The 23979-nt window shown below is 42.5% G+C and overlaps 2 protein-coding genes across 2 annotated transcripts; both read left to right on the top strand.

Annotated features, from left to right (window-relative positions):
• Positions 1-200: 200 nt before the first annotated feature.
• Positions 201-8732, top strand: F7 (coagulation factor VII). The gene is made up of 8 exons (XM_071571039.1): positions 201-339; positions 2571-2731; positions 3269-3293; positions 3385-3498; positions 4402-4542; positions 7134-7240; positions 7731-7851; positions 8013-8732. The coding sequence occupies exons 1-8, from the start codon at positions 270-272 to the stop codon at positions 8549-8551; spliced, it is 1278 nt and encodes a 425-aa protein (XP_071427140.1). The 5' UTR covers positions 201-269; the 3' UTR covers positions 8552-8732.
• Positions 8733-10777: 2045 nt separating this feature from the next.
• F10 (coagulation factor X) lies at positions 10778-22240 on the top strand. Its single transcript, XM_071570903.1, has 8 exons — positions 10778-10996; positions 13193-13353; positions 14740-14764; positions 17348-17461; positions 18260-18400; positions 18947-19197; positions 19983-20100; positions 20898-22240. The coding sequence occupies exons 1-8, from the start codon at positions 10927-10929 to the stop codon at positions 21437-21439; spliced, it is 1422 nt and encodes a 473-aa protein (XP_071427004.1). The 5' UTR covers positions 10778-10926; the 3' UTR covers positions 21440-22240.
• Positions 22241-23979: the final 1739 nt, after the last annotated feature.

Here is a 23979-nt window from a genome sequence, read left to right on the forward strand (position 1 = left end):
ATAAAGGGCCAGGGGCAGCAGTGTGTGTAATCAACATAGCCTTTGCATGGGTCAGGAGAGCATGCTTCAAAACCAAGCTCCCTGCTTGTGTGAAAAGTGCACATGCAAATCCTTCTGCTCAGCTGGACAGGCTGTCATGGATCTTTTGCTGTTTCCATGACTCGCCAGCCCCTCCTCTGGCTCCAAGCATTTGAAGCTGAGCTCTTTGGCCAAACAGTCCTTACTGAAATGTCAATACACTACTGGGACACTGGCTCACAGGGTTCATCATGATTTCCAGGCAGTGTGTGGCTTTGTTTCTCTGCTTTCTGCTACTGATCCCTCTTTCTCTGGATGCAGGTATGTTGTAGGATATGGCTGTAATTATGTTTACTGGCAACAGACCTCTTTCCTGTTACTGAGACATAATTTCCATTGCAAGTTTTGAGTTGCATGTTTGTCCTGTCTCCTGCTGTGCCTGTGAGCTATTCTAAGTCTCTTGTTTGCTGAGTGATGGTTCCAGTCACATTTCCTGCCAACTAAGCACCTCTAGACTGCTAAATGAATCTATTATCTCAGTGCACAGATGGCAGGTAAACCACCAGCTGTCTGCCCACTACATGAAGAAAGGAACTAGAATTTATTGTTATGTTATACTGAACTGGGACATTTCTCAAAACAAAGCATCAATAGCCTGTCATTCAGCTGATGAGTAATTCAAGAGGTGAGGATCCATCTCCATTTCAGCAGCAGTAGAAGGCAGAGAAGAAGTAGCTCTTCAGCAGCTCCAGTAAGTGTGTTAAAATCAGCTCCCATATTAATAAAGCAGATCCAGTGCTTTGAGATTCCCAGTTAGCCATTGGCTGGGTCTCCTGTGTTGCAGTGAGGAAAGGTGAGAAAATATGCAGCAAGTCAAAAGTGTTCCAATGCAAATAAGTGGAGAATGCCAAAATAACAGTGGGTGGATGTTCCAGCCATGTGCCCAGGCACACTCCTCTTGCTGGAGTCTGTGCCCATGCACTGATACATGTGCCATGTATCTGCAGTATAAGGTTAATTAAAATCTTTCAAGGAAAATCGTATTAAATGCATACAGACTGACTTTGAAATCATGGCAGAAAGACTCAGCTGATGTTCCTTTAATGACCAAATGTTTACACAGCACCTTGAGATAAATTCAGTTCATGCCATGCAATACTTTATCCATTCAAGTAACTTGGAAATATCGAGGAAAATCACCACTATTTTGCATGTAATTTAGCAAATATTTTAATTAGACACAAATGTTTATGAAGACACCTCACTGGACTGGAATAAATCCTCTCATCACGTATGTTTGTGGGTACATTGATGGCCACAGAGAGGAGTCTTGTCCTTCAGCATCCCCCAGGGTCCTTCCAGCAGGCAGAAGGTAACTTCCCTTCTTTCAGGGATCATGTGGTGGGGGGAAAGGCACGTGATATGCATCAGGCTCTATACTGAAATCTACCCAAAATCACAGGTGAAACAGTTAAAGCACTGAAATTTAAGTTGTTGTCAATGAAGCTCCAGAAGCTCCTCTATTGACATAAAGAAAATTTTAAAAAAAAGGAAGAAAAAAAATGAATAATTTCAAGATTTGTTCTGCATAGTACATGGAGCAAATGTACACGATAGCACTGGGACTTCTTGTTCCTTATCCTGAATTATACTGGGAGGGCATAGTTGTGTGTTGTGCTTATATCCTGAGGAGAAGGAGCAGGTCAGCATGGTGGCAATGATATCAATGCTTTCAGTGCACACTTCTGTCTGTTGCAAGTTGATGCAGCTCTATGAAATGAGCTCTGCTTGTGCCTGCTATCAAACCTGCATGCCCAATGTCTTCCCAACGCATGGCACAGACACACAGAGAGGACCCCTCTGCGGCTGGGGTCTATAGTGCTGACAGAAGCTAGGAGCCATCTACAGGCTCCACTGGGAAAATGCAATCAGCGTTGTCCAGCTTTCCTAAGTACTTGAACGTAGGGTTTTTTTCACAGAAACCTAAGGATACTATATTAAAGTAGTGGCTTTTAACTTGTGGCCTACTAGTTGTGGGATAAGTTCCTTCTTCAGGTGCAACAAGTGAAGGGGTATGAAATAACATGTGCCTGTAAGTGAAGGGATGACTATGGCCCACCTGTCACCAAATGACTGACTGCAGCATGTACAGAAAAAAATCAGGTTTTGCCATTACATTGGTGCTAGATAAAGTGACATAAGCTTCCCAGCTCCTAGAATTGAAATAAACTACTGTACATCTCAAGATGCATATGACATGCAATGGTACCTTAGGAGTCACTGACATACATACAACACACATACACACAACACTGTTGTAATGTGCCATCTTCTCCTGAGCTCTGGGGTCTGCAAAATTCACATGTTGGCACTTCACCTGTGAGGCAAGCCAGAGGAAGGAGGCGCTTTCACATTTTCCCATCTCTTTTCTAAAGCGTCTCAGAAAAAAAACCTTGGAAAGCAGAAAAGTTTCCAGAGGAAATCACCCTCCCCTCCTCTCTGTCTGGCAGGCACAGCTGTGTGATAAACAGAACATGCCCACTGTTTTTCAGTCTTTCTAAAGCAGGAAGAGGCAAGCAGCGTTTTGCAAAGGCAAAGACGAGCCAACAGCTTCTTTGAAGAGATAAAACTGGGGTCACTAGAGAGAGAATGCATGGAAGAAAAGTGCTCCTATGAGGAAGCAAGAGAGATTTACCGTGATGATGCAAGAACAGTAAGTATAACGAGGCTGGATGAGCAGTCATTGTCATAAGGACTCCCTCTACTCAGGGGTGTGCTTTGACATTCTAAACCATGAGGGCTAAAAAAGCACTTAGCATCCCGCTGTTTGCATCTTTGTCTTGTGGTTACAGAGGGATGCAGCAGCAGTAAATTGCAGGAGGGCACACTACTTGGGCTGTCCCAGTCCCAGGCAGTACCCATCTAGGGGACACTTTCCGAGTCATCTCCCCAAACTCCCTGTAATTCCTGCCCTGACAATTCCTTAAATTGCTGTATTGTGCAACGTATTCTTCAGTCAATCCCACCTCAACAAGAGGTTACTTTTGGGTAACCCATTTGTGTGTGTTACACAGTGCCCTTCTTTATTGGTATGGGAAAATAATGTAAAATGTTTTATGGATATTAACAGTCACAAATCCTAAAGGCAGGAGGGGCATTGCTTTGGCTGTCTGTAACCCCTCCTGTGTGACAAGGGCCATAAGTCTTAACTTAATTTTTAATAATAAAATCTCACTTCTTTTTCTTCTAGAATGAGTTTTGGCACATCTACTCCGGTATGATCACTCAGGATGTTCTAACAGCTGTGAAACTCTTCCACTGCTGCAGCTCTTTGCATGAGCTGGACTGACACTGAGTGTTTTACAGACCCTAACCAGTGTGACTCCAACCCCTGTCAGAATGGTGGCACTTGTGATGACCAGTTTCAGGATTACGTTTGCCGCTGTCCTGTTGAATATGAGGGCAAAAGCTGTGAAAAAGGTCAGCTGTGGCATAACTTAACAAAATAGAAATGCCATTATTAATTCAAATGCAAGGCATTGAGATAAACAGTGGCAATCATTATCATTCAGGATTGGACTTCCTGATCCTCTGGGGTCCCTTCCAGCTCAGGATATTCCCTGTTTCTCTGACTCTGCATCATGCTAGCTGTAAGAGCTCCTACTGCTTGTGGTGTTGGGTGATGGATCTAACCAGCTAGCAGTTAGTTACTGAAAGGCAGCAAAACAGTTATTGTCCTATAATGACTTTGTAAAAAAAACCAATAATTGCCCTTTTGTACATCATCTGAGAGAAAAGGAGGATTTTTTTTCCTACCCAACTGCTGAAGTCACTTTGACTTAAAAGCTCAATGCAGTATGTGAAGGAGAACTACATTGCGTATGCATGGTACAAAGCCCAAAGGGACAGGTCCAGTGGTTAATGAAGTCAATACACATATTTCCACTGATTTCAGTGGACACCCCACATTGAGTGTTATACCCCTCATCAAGTCTAACCAGGCAGCTTCAGCAGTCATCCCAGAGCATCCTTCTGCTAAATGGCAAAATACAAAATAGTTAAAATTTTTCAGTCATATATTACAATGGATGCTACACAATTACAACACCTCCATACTTCAGACAGCTCAGATACCATATAAGTGCAGACTGATCTAATTTTAGGTCTATGTCCCTTAAGCATAACCTTTTCTTCCCTAATTCCTGGAGATCCAGGCCTACCTAGCTTTTGACAGATGAAAGGTGCTTCTGATGCAGTGACTCTACATAAATCAGAGAAGTCTGCTTTGCTGCCTTGCTTCCCTGTCAACATTTCAATTGCAATTGATTCATGTTAAACAGAAAAATCCATCTTGAAACCTAAACGCTCTTTGTCTGACTTTAGCCATGGCTGACAAACTGAAGTGCATTTATGACAATGGTGGCTGTGAACAGTACTGTGCTGATGAGCAGTCCAGAAAACGAGTGTGCTTCTGTGCAGATGATTACGCTTTAGCAAGTGATGGTGTGTCCTGCATCCCCCAAGGTAAGATTAGCCTGATGCTAAGTCTAAGCCAGCTCTGGAGGAAAAATTTTCACCATGTACACACCAGGAAGTGCCAAGTGTAACCTTTAGATACCAACTCCCCACCTCTTCTTCACAGGGAGAGTCCTGAAGAGTATATTAGGGGTTCTGGTGCAAGTTAGGCACCCCATAAAAGCAGTTGTCATTGTGCAACCAAGCAGGGAGCCTTTTGGACCTCTCTTTTTAGTCCTCTGGGAGGTGAGAAATTCAAGTCATCTCATCTGCTCAGAGCTATGAGGGAGCTGAACCCCTGTCTCCTCCTTTAGGAGCATGCTTGCCCCTAGTCAAGTAGAGAAGAATTGAGCAGTGGAGACCAAGCTCATGGCAGCAAGTGGTCAGGGACTGGGGATCAGGCTGAGGGGTTTCAGGTGAGTGGAAGGGCTCTGGGCCTCACAAGTCCTTCTTTGTTTTAGCTTACACCCGCAGTTGAAAAGTACTTCACAGGCAGTATTGTTTTACTGTTGTCTCTGCAATGTGACATTGTGACTAGATTTTATTACTGTATTCATTTCAGCACAGGATTCAAGAGAGGAAGAGGCCTATTAAAACCAAAGAAAAACAGGTTTTCTTTCTTTCTTTCTTTCTTTCTTTCTTTCTTTCTTTCTTTCTTCTTTCTTCCTTTCTTCCTTTCTTCCTTTCTTCCTTTCTTCCTTTCTTCCTTTCTTTCTTTCTTTCTTTCTTTCTTTCTTTCTTTCTTTCTTTCTTTCTTTCTTTCTTTCTTTCTTTCTTTCTTTCTTTCTTTCTTTCTTTCTTTCTTTCTTTCTTTCTTTCTTTCTTTCTTTCTTTCTTTCTTTCTTCCTTCCTTCCTTTCTTTCTTTCTTCCTTTCCTTTCTTTCCTTTCTTTCTTTCCTTTCTTTCTTTCCTTTCTTTCTTTCTTTCTTTCTCCTGTCTAATAGGAATAATACACTTTTGGTATTACTACAGACACTATGGCTAGATATTTCTCTCACTTATCTGTCAAGGTCAATTTCAACTGGGACTAGGGCAGTGCAAGTTAATTATTTTTCCAATACATAAGCTGGCACCTGACTCTATTGCAGATGCCTACTTGAATTACTTTATTAGAGGGGAAAAAAGAGACCCCTGGGGATATGAACATAACAACATAACAGACAGAGCTGCAGGGAGCATAGTAAGTAATTCTAAGGGGTGATACCCCCCTACACACACCTCAATGGAGCATTCATGCAGAGAACTGATAATGACAACCTAGCTATCAACAACAGCAATTTCATTAGAAAAAAATGTCTACTAATGTGCTTATCCCTTATTAACAGATTCTGCAATACCACATGATGGGGAAGCTGCTTTGTTAAAAGCTGAGAACAAAGAATTCAACATTCCCCACAGGCTTTTCAGTGTGTCTTCCCCTGTGAGGAAGATGTATTCGTTGCTTTTGGGGACCAAAGCAGCTGTAGAGGTGACCACATGTTGCAAGTTGAGGAAAGTGTCTAACTGCCAGGCTGCCTGGCCCCTCACAGTCCTTCTGACATCTCTCACAAATGGCCCTTTTGGGACACTGGCTCTTCTGCAGTGTTGCCCTGCATAGAGTGTTAGAGGCTATGGGTTTGTTACTCTCTGCTGATCTTTCACCAGCTGCCATCAAAAAGCTAGTTCTGTTTCTCCATACCTTGTCTGTACCTGTAAAAGCTTGATGCTGTCTTCATATAGCTGAAGTTATTACAGATCCATGGAGATGTCAGATGCAGCTCAGCATAGACTACTAGAGGGTCCTGACTCTCAAAGTGGTAGAAAGAGAGTAATCCTCACAGTGTGACTGCCAGACAGAAAGGACGGTGTGTTGTTAGATCACAGACACGTGGCACACAAAGAAACCCCAAAACGAGACCTTCTTTAAAGGAAACTCTGTTGGGTGAAGGATGTACTTACAACACCAAGGCTTCCGCTGCATTACAGCTCAGCCACAGGTTCAGTCAAGATTTGATTATCTTATTGCTAGCCTTTGCATTCTGGCTCAGGCAGGAAACAGACCTTAGACTGAAATGTGCAGTGCAGAAGAACCAAGGATTCTATGGACACTAGCAAGCTAGTTACAGTCTGTGAGAGGCATATCAGAATAGTGTCTGCTCTCAGGGCACCTTTGGGTCTGCCCCAACTACGGATGGCAAGCTGCCCACGCCATGCTTAAGCGTCTCTCTCATCATGCCATGGATGCTGTGTATTCGGTACAACTGAATTAGTCATCAGGGTCACTGAAAATATGTAGACTACAGAGTCACTTCTTCACTCCAACCCATATCCTACCCCATATTGTTGATAGATATCTTAAGCAGGTATGTTGTTTGCAGAGTCTTATGGTAGGTGAATATATGCCAACGATAATGTGTGGGCCCGCACTCTCTTTGTTAGAGCATTTCTGGCTGTTTCCAAACAAAAAGACTACTTACTTGCTTCCCTTAGTTTGGAGAACCCATACTCCCAGATCAGAAATCAGTGTTTCAACGAAGAGCTTCACTGACATTTTGCTGGGAATTCAGTATAGTAAAATCACAGTTGCTGCTCTCTGTTGTTGTTTTTTAATTCCTTTTCAGTGAAATACCCATGTGGAAAAATACCAGTACTGGCAAAAAAGAATTCAACTGCACGAGGGAGAATAGTGGGTGGTTTAATCTGTCCTCCAGGTGAATGTCCATGGCAAGTGAGTCTTCAAAAATCTTTCATTGCTTTTATTTTAAAAATTTTCTTCTGAAATTGCCATCTTAAATTGTTTTAAATCTGTTATGTTAAAAATCCATAAAAACAAATTCCCTCTTCATCCATAGTCAGCAGATACACCTGTTACAGTCAAGCATTTTAGCTTTGTTTTGGAGTGCTTGGTTTCCTTGAAGTAGAGTAGTAACACTCCACTTCTATCCTCTGATACCTTAGTCCTTAACCTTACTGCTGACAAGAATTAAAGTTGCAGCTTGCAGGGATACACTCTTGGCCATAATAGGCAATGTCCATACTACAAGATGGAGAAAATGTCAGTTTAGGAAGACTCCTCCTCCCAGATTCTCCACAAAGTCAGCACAGTATTCTCACACACAGGTGTATATAGTGTCAGAAAGAAGCAATACAAAACCCTTCACTACTGAGATTCAGATCAAGTGCATTTGATGTAAGACATAAATTTGCTTTTTTTGCAGGCCCTTATAACACAGAATAATATAGAAAAGTGTGGTGGTACCCTGCTTTCCCCAGAGTGGGTGGTCACTGCAGCTCACTGTTTGGACCATATTCTCCGTGAACAGCTTCGGGTGAGACTGGGTGTGTATCCTCCCCTACTCATCTTGTCAAGGTGGTGGCAACTTCTTGAAGTATAAGGGAATTCTCCTTCAGAGGTGTCAGATGAGAAGCACCTTATCTCTTTAAATTTACAAGGAATCAAGGAGCTCTCTGATATGACCTGTTATTAATAACTTTCCCAGGTGAACACAAATTAAATGAAGATGAGAAAACTGAGCAAGAAAGTGGAGTCTCCAGGATAATCATTCATGAAGGATACACAGTTGGACAAGTCAATAATGATATTGCTCTCTTGAGACTGGAAACACCTGTGAATCTCACTGACTACGTGGTGCCAATATGTTTGCCTGAGAAACGGTTTGCTGTATATGAACTGTCCTCTATCAAGTTCTCCACAGTAAGTGGATGGGGACGCCTATTAGATGGAGGTGTTACCTCTTCTGTTTTGATGAGAGTTGATTTGCCACGTGTAAAGACACAAGAATGTGAAAAGGAGACTGATTTAAATATTACAGAGAACATGTTCTGTGCAGGAGACCTGTCAGGGGTTAAGGACTCCTGCAGGGGAGACAGTGGTGGTCCTCATGCTACAAAGTACAAGAACACTTGGTTTCTGACTGGAATTGTCAGCTGGGGAAAGGGCTGTGCTGTTGAAGGCAGCTATGGTGTTTACACAAGGGTATCCAAATACATCGACTGGTTGAAGAAGCACATGGACTAATGATGTTGAGTCAGAGCATTTCCAGAGCATGTTATTGTCCCCCAATCACTCTGTTCCATTTTCCTATGGAAGCATTCCTTCAATGTCTTAGATATGTGATATATGTGATATCCAGACCACTATTAATGATTTTAACCAGGCCTAGTGCCGACCTGAATACATAAAATAACTTCCTTATCCATATTGTTTGTAAACTTGTGTGTCTTGTCAAGCAGGCACAGAAGACCTTAACAAATCAGAATTGAAGTCCCTCTTGTTTTGCATCCATTTCTGCTAAATGACAGAGCTAGATGCTAAGAGAAAGACTGTCAGAAACCCATCATGCCTAGCATAAACCTTCCTCCAGCTACCCTCTTAACTTCTGGTAATCAGTGAAACACAGACTTCCTTAGCCAGAAGTTGCATTAGACTGAACAGTCATGAATGAATCTGCTGTCCGTAATTGTGTGCAATCTCCTTTGAACACATTTATGCTTCTGGCTTTCACAACTTCCTATGCTATGGATCCTGTAATAATGATGAAATAGCAGAAAACATAGAAAAAGTGTTTCTTTTAGATTATGTTAAAGCAGCTTTCTCCAGCAGTTGCAGTGGCAACAGAGAGATTTGAGGGAAAGGAATTGTAGACATTCTCCAGAACAAGAAAGCTGGAAAAAGATTGATTCCACATTTACAGGTTCACTATGAAAATTTTATTTCAGTCTTTTTGCATCAAGCATTATTGCTGTAAGGCTATTATGAGTGGTGAAGAATACCACTGATTTAATCTTATCTTTGCCTTGGTATTATACTTGTCGATACATAGAGTGCAAATGAAAGGGAATGTTTGTTTCATTTGTTGTCCAGTACAATCTGAATTGTACTCTCTATCCTGAGATCTAAAGTGAGAATAGTATATTTGTCTAACCATCTACAAAACGCTGACCAAAGACCATTTGCTAAAATTTTAAGGCACAAATGGTAGAACTTGAAGCACTCTGAAAACGCTATCAACTATACAATTAAAAAATGTGCCTTCTAATCTAAGCATGAAAACAGCGAAAACGTGAGGAAGATAAAAATTATTAGATTAGAAAACAGTTCAACTATCTTATGCAAACCTTACACCCTAGATCAATCAAATAATGCAGAATATCAACTCAATCACAAAATCTTATCAGAGAGTGGGAGACTTACAATTGATCTTACTGTTATTAGGGGGAAACAGTGACATCATATGGTACATAAACCACGCAATACTGAACATCCTATAACCTGCTTTACTGACACAGAAGAATGGTATAGTGTTGACTTAAATAGTGAGCTGAACTTGGAAAAGCAGCATATTCCAGAGATCTCAGAAACAAGAGGTCTTACAGTCTGCAAACATAACTTAGAGGTTCTCCTTACTCCTAAAAGGAGTCCCATCCCAGGGAGGAAAGTGACGAGGAGCAGCAGCCAGCAAATAAAGCCTCATGGTCACAGATGAGGCACTCAGCATTGCAAAATCATCCCTGAAGACCCTTGAAGATAAAACAGTTTGGGTGTTCCATGGTCCATAAGCCTATTACTTCTCTGTCACATGCCAGTATAAATACAGATATTTATTAACAAATCTGCATCTTGCAGAAAAAAAGGTAAAATGTTGAAAGAGAAAGAAATCAGTACTAATAATGGCTGCACAGAGTGACTTTTTCAAAACAAAGCTGGGGTTTAGTTATATTTTTAATACAACAGCCTGTTTAAGCAAGCCAAGAAGATGAAGGAGACCTGACGGCTGGCTCTGGAAGCACCAAAAGACCTGGCCCGCACAGTGCACTCTGAACCCAGCCAAAATAAAGGGGAGATTGAGGGCAGCTCCCAGCGAGCACAGGCGGAGGTCACTGATCCAAAGTGTGGAGCCATTGGGTTACAGGACTGAGATGAAGGAGACGCGAATGGGAGCTGCCAAGGGTGGCGGCTATTTCGAGGTGAGATGCCGGCTTAGCTCAGAGCCGGGTCAGGGAGACATCAGCTTATTGAGGTGGCGAGTCACTTCCCCTCCTCCAAAATAAAAGGTACAATTAAAAAAAAACAAACCAAACTAACAAAAAAAAATAAAAAGGAAAGAAAAGAAAAAAATAAAGAAAGGGGGGAAATATAAAGAAGAAGAAGAAGCCGCGGCCTTGGGCTTTAAAAAATTAAAGGGGGGGGAAAAAAAAAAAAGAAGAGGAGCCTCACCTCCTCTACTGAGAAATCCCGCCGCGGCTTTGCCCCTGTCCCGGCGCTTCCGCTATTTCTGGGCAGGGAGAAGCAACGCCGCTTCAGTCTCACCCCGCCCGAGGGGGTGAAGACTTCGCCTCCCGTCCCGTCCCGTCCCGTCCCTGCCGCCCCTGCCGTGCCGCGTCCCCGCTGCCATGGTCGGCCGCCTGCTGCTCCTTCTGCTCTGCGCCTCGCTGCCGGGCCAGCTCCGGGCTCAGGACGGCGGTAAGGCACCACCTTTTCCATTTTTGGGGAGGGGGGAATCCCCCTTCCGAACGGTCTTCGGGGATGGGGACGGGCTGCCGAGCGAACACCGGGAGGCGGTGGCAGGTCGATGCTGCGGGCCCGGGGCGCGCACCGGGGCAGCGCCGGGAGTCGCCGGGAGCTGCGCTTTGGGGACAGGGAGCTGCCGGGGGCACCTCGGGGTGCCGAATCCCCAGGGATGCCAAGCCCCGCTGCAGTCCCCGAACCCTTTCCTAGGCTGCTGCGTCTTCCTTTTCCTCCTGCATGGAAAGTGGGATTGCTGGCCCTCCCCACCATTCGCAACTGGAGGTCAGCTGCCCTCACACCCTGAGGTGCTCACGTGTGGGAAGGGAAGCCTGACTAAGGCTTCGTTGCATGCGCTTGGCTGTGAAGGTGGCAGGTGGGAAGAGTGTTCCTCTGTCCTCTGTGCCACCACCATGGTCAATGCCAAAGTCCAGGGCAGCATCAAGAAGTGGCCTTTCAAAAGTTTTTAACTCTTCCTTCATCAACTCAGCCGACTTAGGGTTTAAAACAAGGTCTTTGGCATGTTTCTGGAACACCCTACTTCAGTTGTCCAGTGCCTGTTGCTCCTTGATGCCTCTGAAGAGGAAAGCCTGGGGAAAGAGAAGGACCATCCTCAGACGACTGATCAGCTAGTTCAAATTGAGGAAAACATCCGCTTACGCGGGTGGTGTGGAAGCAAAGGAATATAGAGGTGATAACCCCACCAGCTGTGTCCTGTCATTTTCCTGTTACTGCAGAGAAGGTTTTAAGGGCAAATTAAATAGCGGGTGAAAGAACTAACAGTCACTGAGCTGCAAGTTACAAGAACTTTGTGCAAGCCTTCCTAGGGAGGAGCCATTTCAAAGTAAGAGGGGCTTCAAATAACACTTAGGATTGCTTAATATAAATAGCACAAACAGAATTTTTCTTCATATGGCTGATCCACCAATTTCAGTGAAAGCAGAATAACTGCCCTCTGTGTTCCCTTGGAGGATATTAGGATATATGATTACTATCAGCAAATTTCTTTATTGTTGAATTAAGCTGCATGAAGAATGCTCCAGAAGATATGTACAAGCTGCACACTGAGCATAAGCCATTGCGCTTGAGGTCCCATCTGTAGCACAGTCCCCCACACTCACATCTGTGATTGGAAAATATTTTCTCAGTGTAAATCCCAGAAGGTAGAACTTGATTAAATACCAACTTCCAAACTCTTCCCACTTGCCTAGAACATAGGCTTTTTACAGAGTAATTGGCAACTTATTTACTCTAGTGTTAGATTAGTTTTTCCTTCCTGATAATGTGTGCACAAGTCACTGGAGAGTAATGCTATTGCTCACACAGTCAAGTGCTTAAGATGAGTCTAATGCCTCTGATCCTCCAGTTTAAGTCAACAGCTACCTGCATCTTTAAGTTAAAGACAGCAGGTCTTAGGCTTCTGTGACACCAAGCTTTTAAGAAAGAAAAGAACTCAGCAAGCTGACTTCAGGCTGTACTTCCCTGCTAAAGCTGATATTCTTTGTTAAATCTTAGAAGGCAGCTGCCTTAGCTCTACCTGCACACATATTAGTAAGTCAGAAACATTTCTACAGGCCATTGAGAGGTGCTGTTAAGAGGGGAGAAAGATCCCAGGGCAGCACAGTGGAATTTGGGGTGATGAAGGCCAATAGAACTCATACATGGGCTTTTCACATCTGTTAATAGATACATTGCTGCATCTTGAGTCTGTGTGGCATTTAGTTGCAGCATCACAAGCCCCTAGAGCAGGCAGTGATGATGCCTGGTGGTCCGCTTTAAAATGAAATCAAGGAATGGAATATCCGTGGCCTTCAGAGAAAGTAATTCTGTTCAAGACTGAGTCTTGAGAAGGAGTAACAGAAATGTAAGCCCTCAGTGGCAACCTGCATATTCTTATTTTCAAGATTTAAAAGAGTAGGAGAGAATTTTGGGGATCTACATTTTGCCCTGGGGCTTCTGATTCTCAGAGAGATATTTTTCTTAGAGATCCTGAGAAGTTTCAGCCTGTGTGAGGACTAATTTTACTGGTAATGTTGTGTGCAGGTAGAGAGGTGAAAAGGTCTGTTTTGTCTTTGATTTTACTTCACTTATTTCTAATGACTCTTTACCACCACCAAATGTTATCCATCTGTATAATTTTTCTCTGTTATCTAGTATTCATGAAGAAAGAAAATGCTGACAAGTTCTTGGAAAGAACAAAACGTGCTAACTCATTCTTCGAGGAGATGAAGAAGGGGAATATTGAAAGAGAATGCATTGAGGAGCGCTGTTCAAGAGAAGAAGCAAGAGAAGCTTTTGAAGACAATGAGAAAACTGTAAGGATGAAATAATATGAAACATAGATCTGTGTATTCCATGTTTAAAAAATACCATGCAAATCTTTTGAGCTAGGCATCGAAACACACAAATTATTCTCAATCACTTAACAGAACAAAGGGTGGTTTACTCTGGCTGAAATTGCTAAGGCATAAATGTTTGCCAGCTCATCTTAAAGCCTCCATTCTTTTACTTGCTCTGGTCTGTTTAATTGCCATTGAGAGGTATTAGACCTTTAAAGGCTTTGATGCTACCAGTGTTGAAAATACGTTCTCCCTGATCAGGTAGCATAGCTGAGTGCCATGATGATGGTCAAGACAATCCATGGCAAGTCTGAGAAGGCAAATGCTGACATGGAACTTCATGGGGGAATTTAACAGAACTTATCTCAAGCAGTTTTGTAGTGCTTATCATTTCATGGCTCTCTTTATCTGAACTGAGAGAATGTATACTGGGGACAGTTCTTAAATTCCTTACTGTTAATTGGAGTGATGTTTGTATGTGTGATTTTTGTGTCACATGCCAGTGGCTTGCTTAACTTTAGACAGAAATGTGATCTGTTCCCAAGCTAAAGGGAAAGTTAAAGTGATGGGGCAGCTGTGAGGACTGGAAACAAAAGAAAAGGTGGTATTTTAAAACTTGAAGTGACTTAGTAGTGGAGGGGAATAAGGAACATCAACTATGTGGCTGTTAAGAACAACCCTGAAATTGGAGTTAAGGCCAGATTAATTTCCCTTTAGCATTATTTGCTAGCCAGAATGTTCTTGGAGTGGCCCTGAGACATCCTGGGTATGGAGTCATGGGTGCATCACCACTATACTTCAGAGCATAAATGTTGACTCGCCTATAGCAAAACCAGCACAGCCTGTTCTACCTGGTGACCAGATGTCACTGAAGGGACAGTCTTGGACAGACAGAATAGCTGGAGTCTTCAGTGCAGAGAGAAAGGAAAACACAAATCAGACAAAATATTTTAAATGCCAGGATTTATGAGGTCCTGATTGATGGGACTGTGCGGTGGGGATGGAAACTGAGAATTTGGCATTATGGGAATGTAAGTAAATACAGTCAAAACTGATGGAAAGACACAGTTATCCGACACATCAAGGTGCTTGTGTTGAGTAAGTCATACAGTGATATCTCTAAGGAGTTTCAGACGTTTCTGAAAAATGCATGAGACTTGTTTCTGTTGAGCTGGGCAGTATATGGATCATATGGTTTTAAAACATTAAGTGGTAAATAGGAGGCTGCAAGGCATATATCTATAACTTAAATATTTATTTTAACAATTGTTGCTGAAAATATCCTGTGTATGAGAAATTCAATAATTCTCATTCAGCTCTTTCTCTTTCCTTTTATTCTCCATTTCCCACACCTACCTTTAGGACGAGTTCTGGAACATCTATGTAGGTAAGGAACACTCTGTGTTTGTTTAGTGGATTAAGTTTCCTTATTGCAAGGTTTGAAAGGGGGCACCTCTTAAGTAACTACTTTCTGCTTCCTTACTCTTTTCACTCCAGGATACCCTCATATTGTGTTTCTTCTGAAAAAGAAACCTGATTTTACTGTCTGTTATTGTTTGAGTCCAGTCATTTCATTTGAAGGCAAGGTTCAGCTGCTTCCAATTGCTGGGCTGATCTTTGTCCTCTCAGAAAAATAGTGGCTCTTTACAGGCAAAGTACAGTGAGAAGTAGAAACTGTCCATGTGACTCTGCTAGACAGTTTTCCTCCAGAGGGGCAGCCCCAGGTGGGAGAATTCAAACTACACAAGTGTCGCTTAAATGCCATAACCAACACAAAGTTATGAAACTGTATCCCACAGTTGCTTTCCTGTTTCCTGTCACCTTCCATGACACAGTGTTATTGAGTCCTGTATTACAGAGCATTTTGTAGGATGTGTTTTCTACAGAACTGTTTGGCATTCAAGGAAGTTATGCCAGTAGATCAGCAAATACTACCTAACAGTTCCTTCTGTTTGTTTTTTTTTCTAAAGGTGTGAGCTGTATTTACTAGGGTTCCAGTGTTTGTAAGCACTATGCAGGGACAGGTTTTTAATGTATTAGTGTTTCATAATATGTTCTCCAGAAAGTATGTGTCCGGCTTGCATTTAGGAGGAGTACCTCAAAAATGTTGACCAAAGACAGCTCAGCATTGTCTTTTGGAATCTGCAGAGAACTGAAAACAGTTGCCAAAAAGAAAATGCAGACTTTCACAATCCTCTAAGCAGGGGATGAACTCTGCAGCCTACAGGCTGAAATTTCAGGCGAAGTCTGCATCAGTGTTACAGTAAACAGGGTTGGAAAATTTCAAATCATTTTCTCATGAGAATACAAACAGCAGAACATCAGTGCCAGTGCTCTTAGAGGAAATGCCAATTTCATACATTGTAAACCATAGTTCAAAAATGCTTTATGGCTGTAGAAGAATTGAAAACCACAGCTACCCTAAGCCAAGTTACTAAGCCAGTTTGTCCTTGCTTCCTTTTCAGTAGGGGATTCTGCAATTTGTGCAATATTGATATAAAACTCACTACCACAGCTGCAACTACAGTGTAGGGTAAGACTAAATAAATGTATTTTCTAACAGTAGGATACTGCATCGCTAAGACCTCTACAGAATGGAATGCTCTGGCACTGTGGAGGAGATGGAAACTTGAAGCTGTGATGTGGGCTTTGAGTCTAGTCTGTCTTTCTTTTGGTTAATAGTGGTCTTGCCTTCCTTCTATTAAGGATGGACATCAGTTTGCAATGCCTCTGTGGCTGGAGCATTTGGAGAGCTGCCAGCTTTGGGCACATGCAGGTACAGAGAGGGTAATGATGTGTGGGTGCAGTACACAAAGCCCATCAGTTGTTCCCTGTGGCAGATAAAGCTGCAGCAAATCAGGCCACAGTCCAGAAACACCATGCAGGAAGCAAGCTGGATCCTTCAGATGAGTAGCTTCTTGCATGTCACCTCCTCTGTGGACACTGGTGTTTCAGCAGCTCCAAAGGGAGGCAGAATATGAGGTAAAATAAAGACACTCAAACAAAAATCTAAAGCAACAAATTATTAAGCAACTGTCACTTTTCTGGATATTCTGCTGTTCTTATCGAACAGTACAGCCCAGGGAACACATGTGAGGAGGGAACACATTTGTTGCAGCAGATCCCTAAATGGGAAAGACCATGGCAATGAGCAACACTGCAGGAATGAGATACCTTTATGGAGGTGGGAGAAAGGTTGGCTGTGTGGAACATGCCTCCAAACACAGTGCAGGCTCCCTGTCCTCCGGGTAACTGAGTTTGTGCCTCAGGCCCTGGAGTTAGGTCAGCCAGTTGTGTCCAGGTCATGGAAAGGAAGCAAAGCTACAGAACTGTCCTTCAAATGTGGGAGATGTGACTGTAGATGTGGGAAGTGTGAGGTAAGAGCTAATATTTTGAGGCTCAAGCTTGCAGTTCACCAGATATAATGGGAAAATGTTGGTGCTGTCAGCACAATAAAACAGGAATTTGGCCTGCACACATGGCTTTGTACAGCTTTGGGGGTTTCTTACCTTCTGATTAATAGGCTGGTGTCTGTGTCTCTAATGGAGAACCTCTACAGGCAAAAGATGTGCACAAAGGTTGAAATGACCTTTAAAGAAGTAAAGCTTGAGCATTTTTAGGCAGTAGTTGCAATGTAGAAATGTCCCATCTTCTTTCACAGGCTTCACTGAAAGTTGTGTGTACTTTGACCATGATGTATTACTTCATCTTTCTACAATAAAGGCTTGTGTATGCACTGTCATACAGTACTCACCAAAAACAGATTGCAAAAGTGAGTAGATATATGTGAATCATTGCAGGTTTGGAATGATTGCAGTTGGACTATTTGTTCTGTCTGGAATGTGGCCACTCACAGGACCTGTATTTTAAAAGGAAGGATGGAGGATGGCTTCTTAAACTGACACCCCTTTACAGTTCACTGAAAATACTTGCACTCATCCAATAATTAGGGGTTTGTTTTGTTTTGTAGATGGGAACCAGTGCAACCCAAATCCTTGTCACTATGGTGGCCATTGTAAAGATGGAATTGGTTCCTACACTTGCACATGTTTGGATGGTTATCAAGGCAAAAACTGTGAATTTGGTAAGTTTCTGCTTTAGAGAACTATGGCAGTGAATTTTCGAGGAAATTGAAAGATTGAGATTTATTTCTTTCTTGGCTCTTGATTATGATGGAGCCTGTCTACATGAGCTGGAATCCCCAGAACATGTGGCTGAAGCTACAAAGCCTGGGATTCTTACAACTGGTGTCAAAAAGCCTTTGTTCCAAGCTTAGAAGTACTGCCTTGCTGCTCAGCTCACACCAGTAAAAACCTGAGAAAGCAGATTTCAGTAGACACTGCAGAGACTTTTTCAGGTTTGCAAGGTGGCATGCTTTGCATATAAATCCCTCCTGAGGTTCCCTTCTGTGGCATTCAGCTGCTCCCCTGACATTGTCACTGGAAGCTGTAACAGTAGCCCAGAAGTGAGAGTGGAGAGTGTGAAAGTGAAGTTCAGGCACAGGACTGAGGGAAGGGATGAGAAGTTATGAGTTTAAGGACAGGAGGGAGAAGTCATGTGAGGTTTTACCAGTATCTTCCCTGTTAGTGGGTTTTATTTTTCATTTTTCCCCTGGCAATTTGTCTCTGATTATCTAAGTTCACCATGACGTGGTCATTGGGGCCACTCAGACTTGGCAAGTACATTTTGTGTGGTGGATGTGGCTGCCTTGTAAGGCACAACCTTATGTTCACCACTCATGTTCTCCCTAAGATGTGCTTCAGATGTTTTGCAGATGTAGAGACTCATCCTGTTTAAAGTGGGCATTTTGTTTTGGTGAAATTTGAGATCCTCTGTGAAGTCAGTGTTTTTTACAGTTTTTCTCCAATCATCTCTTTTCTAGTCATACCAAAGTTCTGCAAAATAAGCAATGGTGACTGTGAGCAGTTCTGCAGTGTCAGAAAAGATGGACAGAAGGATGTATTGTGTTCCTGTGCAGATGGGTATGTTCTAGCAGAGGATGGCAAACACTGTGTTTCAAAAGGTATGAAACCACATGGTAAACCAATAGCAATGGTGGTGAGACTTGTTTCATAGTCCAGGGATGTTTTGCTTCACACTTGCAGAATGATTTGTATTTCCAAACCTTCTATTTGTGAGGTGATGTGATGGACTTGCTCAAAATCTAACTGATTTGGAACCCTTTGCAAGGTGCTTCTCAGCAAATTACTGGAGTAAATTCTGCTGTTGACAGGAGAAAAGTCGTGACATTAATAATTGTTTACTTAAACACTTATATGCCATATGAAATAGCTGTTTGCAAAAGCATTTCTACTACTTTTTTGGGAACTGATGACACTAGTTAATTACCATTATTACTATTTATCTTTGTTTGGTTTTGTACTATTTTAAAAGTCCCGGGGATTGGGGTTAAACATGTACTCCTAATCTTTGTTTTTATATCCTTTATATCCAATAATAAGTTGCTTCCATGAGCTTCATTACTTCACTTGCTTTATTTAGTGTTTCCAATGACTTCACTCTTGTGCTGGGGTTTCTGTCTCCAATTTTGACATTCTTCTCTTCACAGTAAAATACCCCTGTGGAAAAGTTTTTGTGAGAAGGAAGAAAAGGTCCACTCTTCTACCCACTGATTATAGCAATGTAATGAGTGATCAAGAAGGTCCTGCCACAAATGAAACAAGCACAGAGTATGACATTGTTATTACCACAGCAAGCCCAACCCCCCAGACTAGCAACAGAACAAGTAGCAAGAATCCCTATGTCCACACCAGGATAGTAGGTGGGGATGAGTGTCGTCTTGGTGAATGTCCATGGCAGGTAAATCTGGTGTGTGTGCCCTGCATGTGAGCAGAAGGTCTGTCCCAGGGAAGGTGTGTGGTGGCTCCTTTCACCTGCTTGCCTTCTGAGTGATGCCCATGGAGTGCCAGTGGCAGTGAGATGTGGCTGAATTGTGGGAACTGGGCACTTCAGTGTGCTATTTTCCAACTTGTGGCCATTCAGTGTCTAAATGAAAGGCTTTGTGCCATTTTAGATGGAGCTGCCTAGCCTGTTGTCACACAAGGCTTTTGAGCCATGCTGGCCTACCAGGCCATTTTTGCAGGTTACCTTCTGGTTCTCTCAGAGAGCATCCACTCAGGTAACACACCTGAGAACCTCTCAGATAAAGCAAGAGTTTTACTTGGCAAATCCACTTTCATGCCTAAGGTTTACTCTGGAATTTGAACCAGCCAAAAGGAATTCCTGTATTTGGGACAGTAAGGGGGAGACAAACAGGAACACAGCTTGGACAGGGATTGCTGGGGGTGGAGAGTCCAAGGGATGGGATGATTTGGGGTCTGCACTCTGCCTGCTTAGGTGGTCAGTGTTTAAAAGACATTACTAAGCACTGTGAGTGAGGTTACATGGAAGTCCAACCTCTCCTTCACAGAAAGGCAATCTGTAGCCTCTGCACTTGTGAATACAATGTTAGGAGAGCCCTGGAGGGCCACATACATGTTACAGTAAGGATATGCCTGGTGTACAAAGAAATCAGTTACCTGTTTGTAGCTCGTTCATGTTAAACAGCACTGCTTAAATCTGCACTTGGCCTTTTTCTTTCACAGGCTGTCCTGTTAAACGAGGAAGGAGAAGAGTTTTGTGGTGGAACTATTCTGAATGAAAATTTTATACTGACTGCAGCTCACTGCATGAACCAGTCCAAAGAAATCAAAGTTGTTGTTGGTAAGTGGATATTTATTTTATTCCTGCGATGTTTGACCATGTGCTGCAGGTTAATCCTCTGTGCTCTAAATCTCCTGTGAGATGTACCCCTTACTTTATTTATTATGGTTTGTTACGTTTTGGTTGTTCTTTTGCTTTTACTAATTTGTTACTGGGGGAATCCTGCTCCTTAACAACAGAGACAGCAGATGTGGAAAATGATACTGATGCATCTCTTTCTTCTTTGTCAGCTGGTTGAAAGTGATTAAGAACAAAAATTGTAGAAATGTTGGCTGTCAACGTTTTCAGCAGAGCAGTCCTTCTTCCAAAAGCTTGTCATTTCTGACACATCTGAATCATCCAGATTTGTTCCTATAGGAACACGCAGGAAATGTTTTGCACATTCAAAGGAGGACAAAGGAACAAACTCAGATTCTGATTGCTTCACTTCTGAGCCAGGACACTAGATCAACACAGCTTTATCTTTGCACTGTTTTAGTCTTGACCCAGACTATGTTCTCTTCTCCTAGTCAGGCTTATGCTCCTTTAAGAGATTCTACACAAAGCTGCATTAGTTTAGCTGGATCAGTTTATGCCTTTATGTAAACTGTATGAAAATCTCCACTAACCAAAGCTGAGGACCAAAACGCATCCAGTTGCTGCTAATAAACATTGACTACATTTACTTTTATTGTATAAAGGCCTAGGCAAAGTCTTAGGAATGGGTGTAGTATTCTCTTCCTCTGGCAAGGCACTTCTTAATGTCTTATTAATGACTTAATTTCTACCTTAATGACTCTTTGAATAATCTTTTACAGGTGAAGTGGATAGAGAGAAGAAAGAGCAGTCTGAATCCATGCATACCGTGGAAAAAATGCTCGTTCACCCCAAATATGTTTTTGCGACTTACGATAACGACATAGCCTTAATAAAGCTGAAGGAACCTATCACATTTTCAGAGTACATTATCCCAGCATGCCTCCCCAGACCAGATTTTGCTAATGAAGTTCTGATGAATCAAAGATCTGGGGTGGTTAGTGGCTTTGGGCGTGAATTTGAAGGTGGACGACTATCCAAAAAACTGAAAGTGCTTGAAGTGCCTTATGTTGACAGGAACACTTGCAAGCAATCGACTAACTTTGCAATAACAGAGAACATGTTCTGTGCTGGTTATGACACAGAGCAAAAAGATGCTTGTCAAGGAGACAGTGGAGGCCCCCACGTAACCAGATATAAGGATACTTATTTTGTTACTGGAATTGTTAGCTGGGGAGAAGGGTGTGCAAAGAAAGGTAAATATGGGGTCTATACCAAACTGTCCAGGTTCTTGCGCTGGGTAAAAGTGGCCCTGACATTGTAGTGGTGGTGTGTCTCCTGATCCTTCTAATAGCTTCTGAGGTTCAGTTTTTATAACAGAAACTTTTTTCCTCACATTTGTTCAACTTGCTTTGAGATCTGATTCCTTAAATTTACATTGCTGCTTCTATTTGTGTTATTGCCAGCTTTAAATCACAGGTATGTGGACTGTGGGTGCTGTTTTGAATTTGTTGAATGGGGGAATTTGCCCAAACAAAATGGCTGCTCAGTGAGGTCTTTGGTTTGGTTTAGTTATTTTTATATTGCCATTTTGGTTCCTGTCTGTTGACCCAAGGGCTTCCACCTGAGGCTGATAAACACAAGCAATCACTAATCATGATGAAAGTGTGCAGGATGGGACTTCAGTTAATCCTCATATTGAAGCCATCTGGCTCAGTAGATACTTGGTTATTACTGGAGCTGTTTAGCTTGTGCCTTTGGATGTGTTCAGAAGAGTAAGAGATCAAGGGAGCTTGCATGGCAAAAGCTGAGACACAAGTAAATCTTCAATGTGTGATGCTAAATAACCCCTTGTTTCACAGAATGTCGTGCTCCTGTCACTGCAGCTAATTAAAAGGGCAATTTGCTTTGTATGGATTGTACTTCCCTTTAGTTTAATTTGAACACTGCTGCTCATCAGAAAAAAACCCATATGTGCATATTCACTGTTTTCTGTATCATATTCTGGATTGTGTACGGTTGAGGATTGGAAATCTTCTTGCATGGGTATTGTTGTGGGTGTTTCTGTCGGGTGCAACATTGATATACACCAGCATTTGAAATAAAACCCTCTTTCTTTTCTGTTTTTTGTATACCTCCTCTAATCAACTTGCAAAGATCCAAAACTAAAATCTCATATGAGAGTAAAAAAAAAGAATAATTGTCCCTAATCAAATATGTGTGTCACATTTCATCTGTCGTGTGTCAGTGCTTATGAGGAGCTAGAGAATGGAGGGGAGAATTGAAACACTTTCACTGTCTTAGACACTTATAAATGGCAAGTTATGTTCCCAGATACTAATTCCTTAAAAATAGGCAAACTCATCGAGATTTTCCATGCATAGTTTGTTTAGGTACTATGATCCCACTTGTGCAACAAGGGCCTTGTCCTGTCAGATTTCAAAAAATCTCTGTGTTTTTATTACCCTGTTCCTGCGCTTTGCCTCTTGCAGGGCTAAAATTTCTCTTGTGCAGTTGGAATTTTCCTTCTTGCAACCTTTAATAACTATTTCATCTTCTTTCTAGTGGCACTTCTGAGAAATTGTTGGCCCTGTTTCACTGTAATCCCCATTTAGGCAGTGAAAGACTGCAGTTAGATTCCCCAGATATCCCTGGCTGCAAAACCCAGACCTCTCAGCCTGTTACAGTACATCCTGTTGTCCTCTACCCTCTAACCATCCTGATCGCCTTTCCAATGCTCCTCCAAGCTCTGAAGTTCCCCTGTTCCCGAAGGAACACTGAACTTCACCAGACACCTGCCACTCAGCCCTTGGAGCTGGAGCTGGTACTGGCCAGTTTTGTGTAGCAGGTGCTGTGAGCAAGCCAGGTTGACAGACTGGAACCACAACTCTGCAAAGCAATGAGGTATTTCTGCAGTCAGCAGCAATTGTGGGCAGGAAGGTTAGTGGGCAGGTCAGTTACCCCAGCTTGATGCTCTCAACCTGTATAACCTCTCAGTGGACTTACTTCAATGTTTACTCAGCAATGTTTGTTCCCTGAATTCTTCTGTCCACTGGATTCCTGTTCCTATCCCTTGTCCTGTTGGCAGCCTACCCCTTCAGGGTGAAGCTTGCGTCTTCAAAAGAAAAGTTCAAGCTTAGATGCTACCAAAATCCTATTTATATGCTCTTTCTGAGGGCTTTCTTCTACTTCAGTGGAGCTTGAGGACTGAAGCAAAGTGCAGCCTGGGCCATAGAAGGTGTTGAGGCAGCTGAGGGCAGGACCTCCCTGCCAATGGTGGCAGTAGCTGGTGTGTGTGTACTCGTTCTTGTTGAGCCAAGTGTTACCTTGAGAGCAGGCACAGAGCTGATTTACCAGATGAACAGTGTGATGAAAGTCCATGTTTGTGTGCAACTTGACTGTTTTTAGAACATAAGTGTCATTATTCTGCAGAGTAGGAGAGACTTCGTCCCTGGGCTCTGCAACCAGAGTTCATTTGTCTTTTACAAAGGGAGCTGTTTCCTAAAGATCCTTTCATCCCATGCCACAGTGTCTATAGAACCCAAGGCTCTGGGGTTTCATATTCATTCTTCTTTCTGTAGCATCATCTCTGCCATGCTGAGAGAATATGAGTGAAACATCTGCTTGCCTTTGAGCCGCCTCCCAAAGCTCATAATCAACTTTTGCCCTGCAAGAAAAGAATTAAAGTACACTTTTTGATGTAGATTTTTTGGGCATAATTTCACATACCAAAAATTTGAAATTTTAGAAAGAGTGTAAACTCCAGGAAAGAGGTACAGCACACAGCTGCTGAGTAAAATGGTGGATTTTAAAATGCCAGGAATCCTCCCAGCAAACAAACATAGCTGGTTTAGGCAAGAGCTG

This window comes from Pithys albifrons, chromosome 1 (genome assembly GCF_047495875.1).
Source record: "Pithys albifrons albifrons isolate INPA30051 chromosome 1, PitAlb_v1, whole genome shotgun sequence".
NCBI classification, from domain to species: domain Eukaryota; kingdom Metazoa; phylum Chordata; class Aves; order Passeriformes; family Thamnophilidae; genus Pithys; species Pithys albifrons.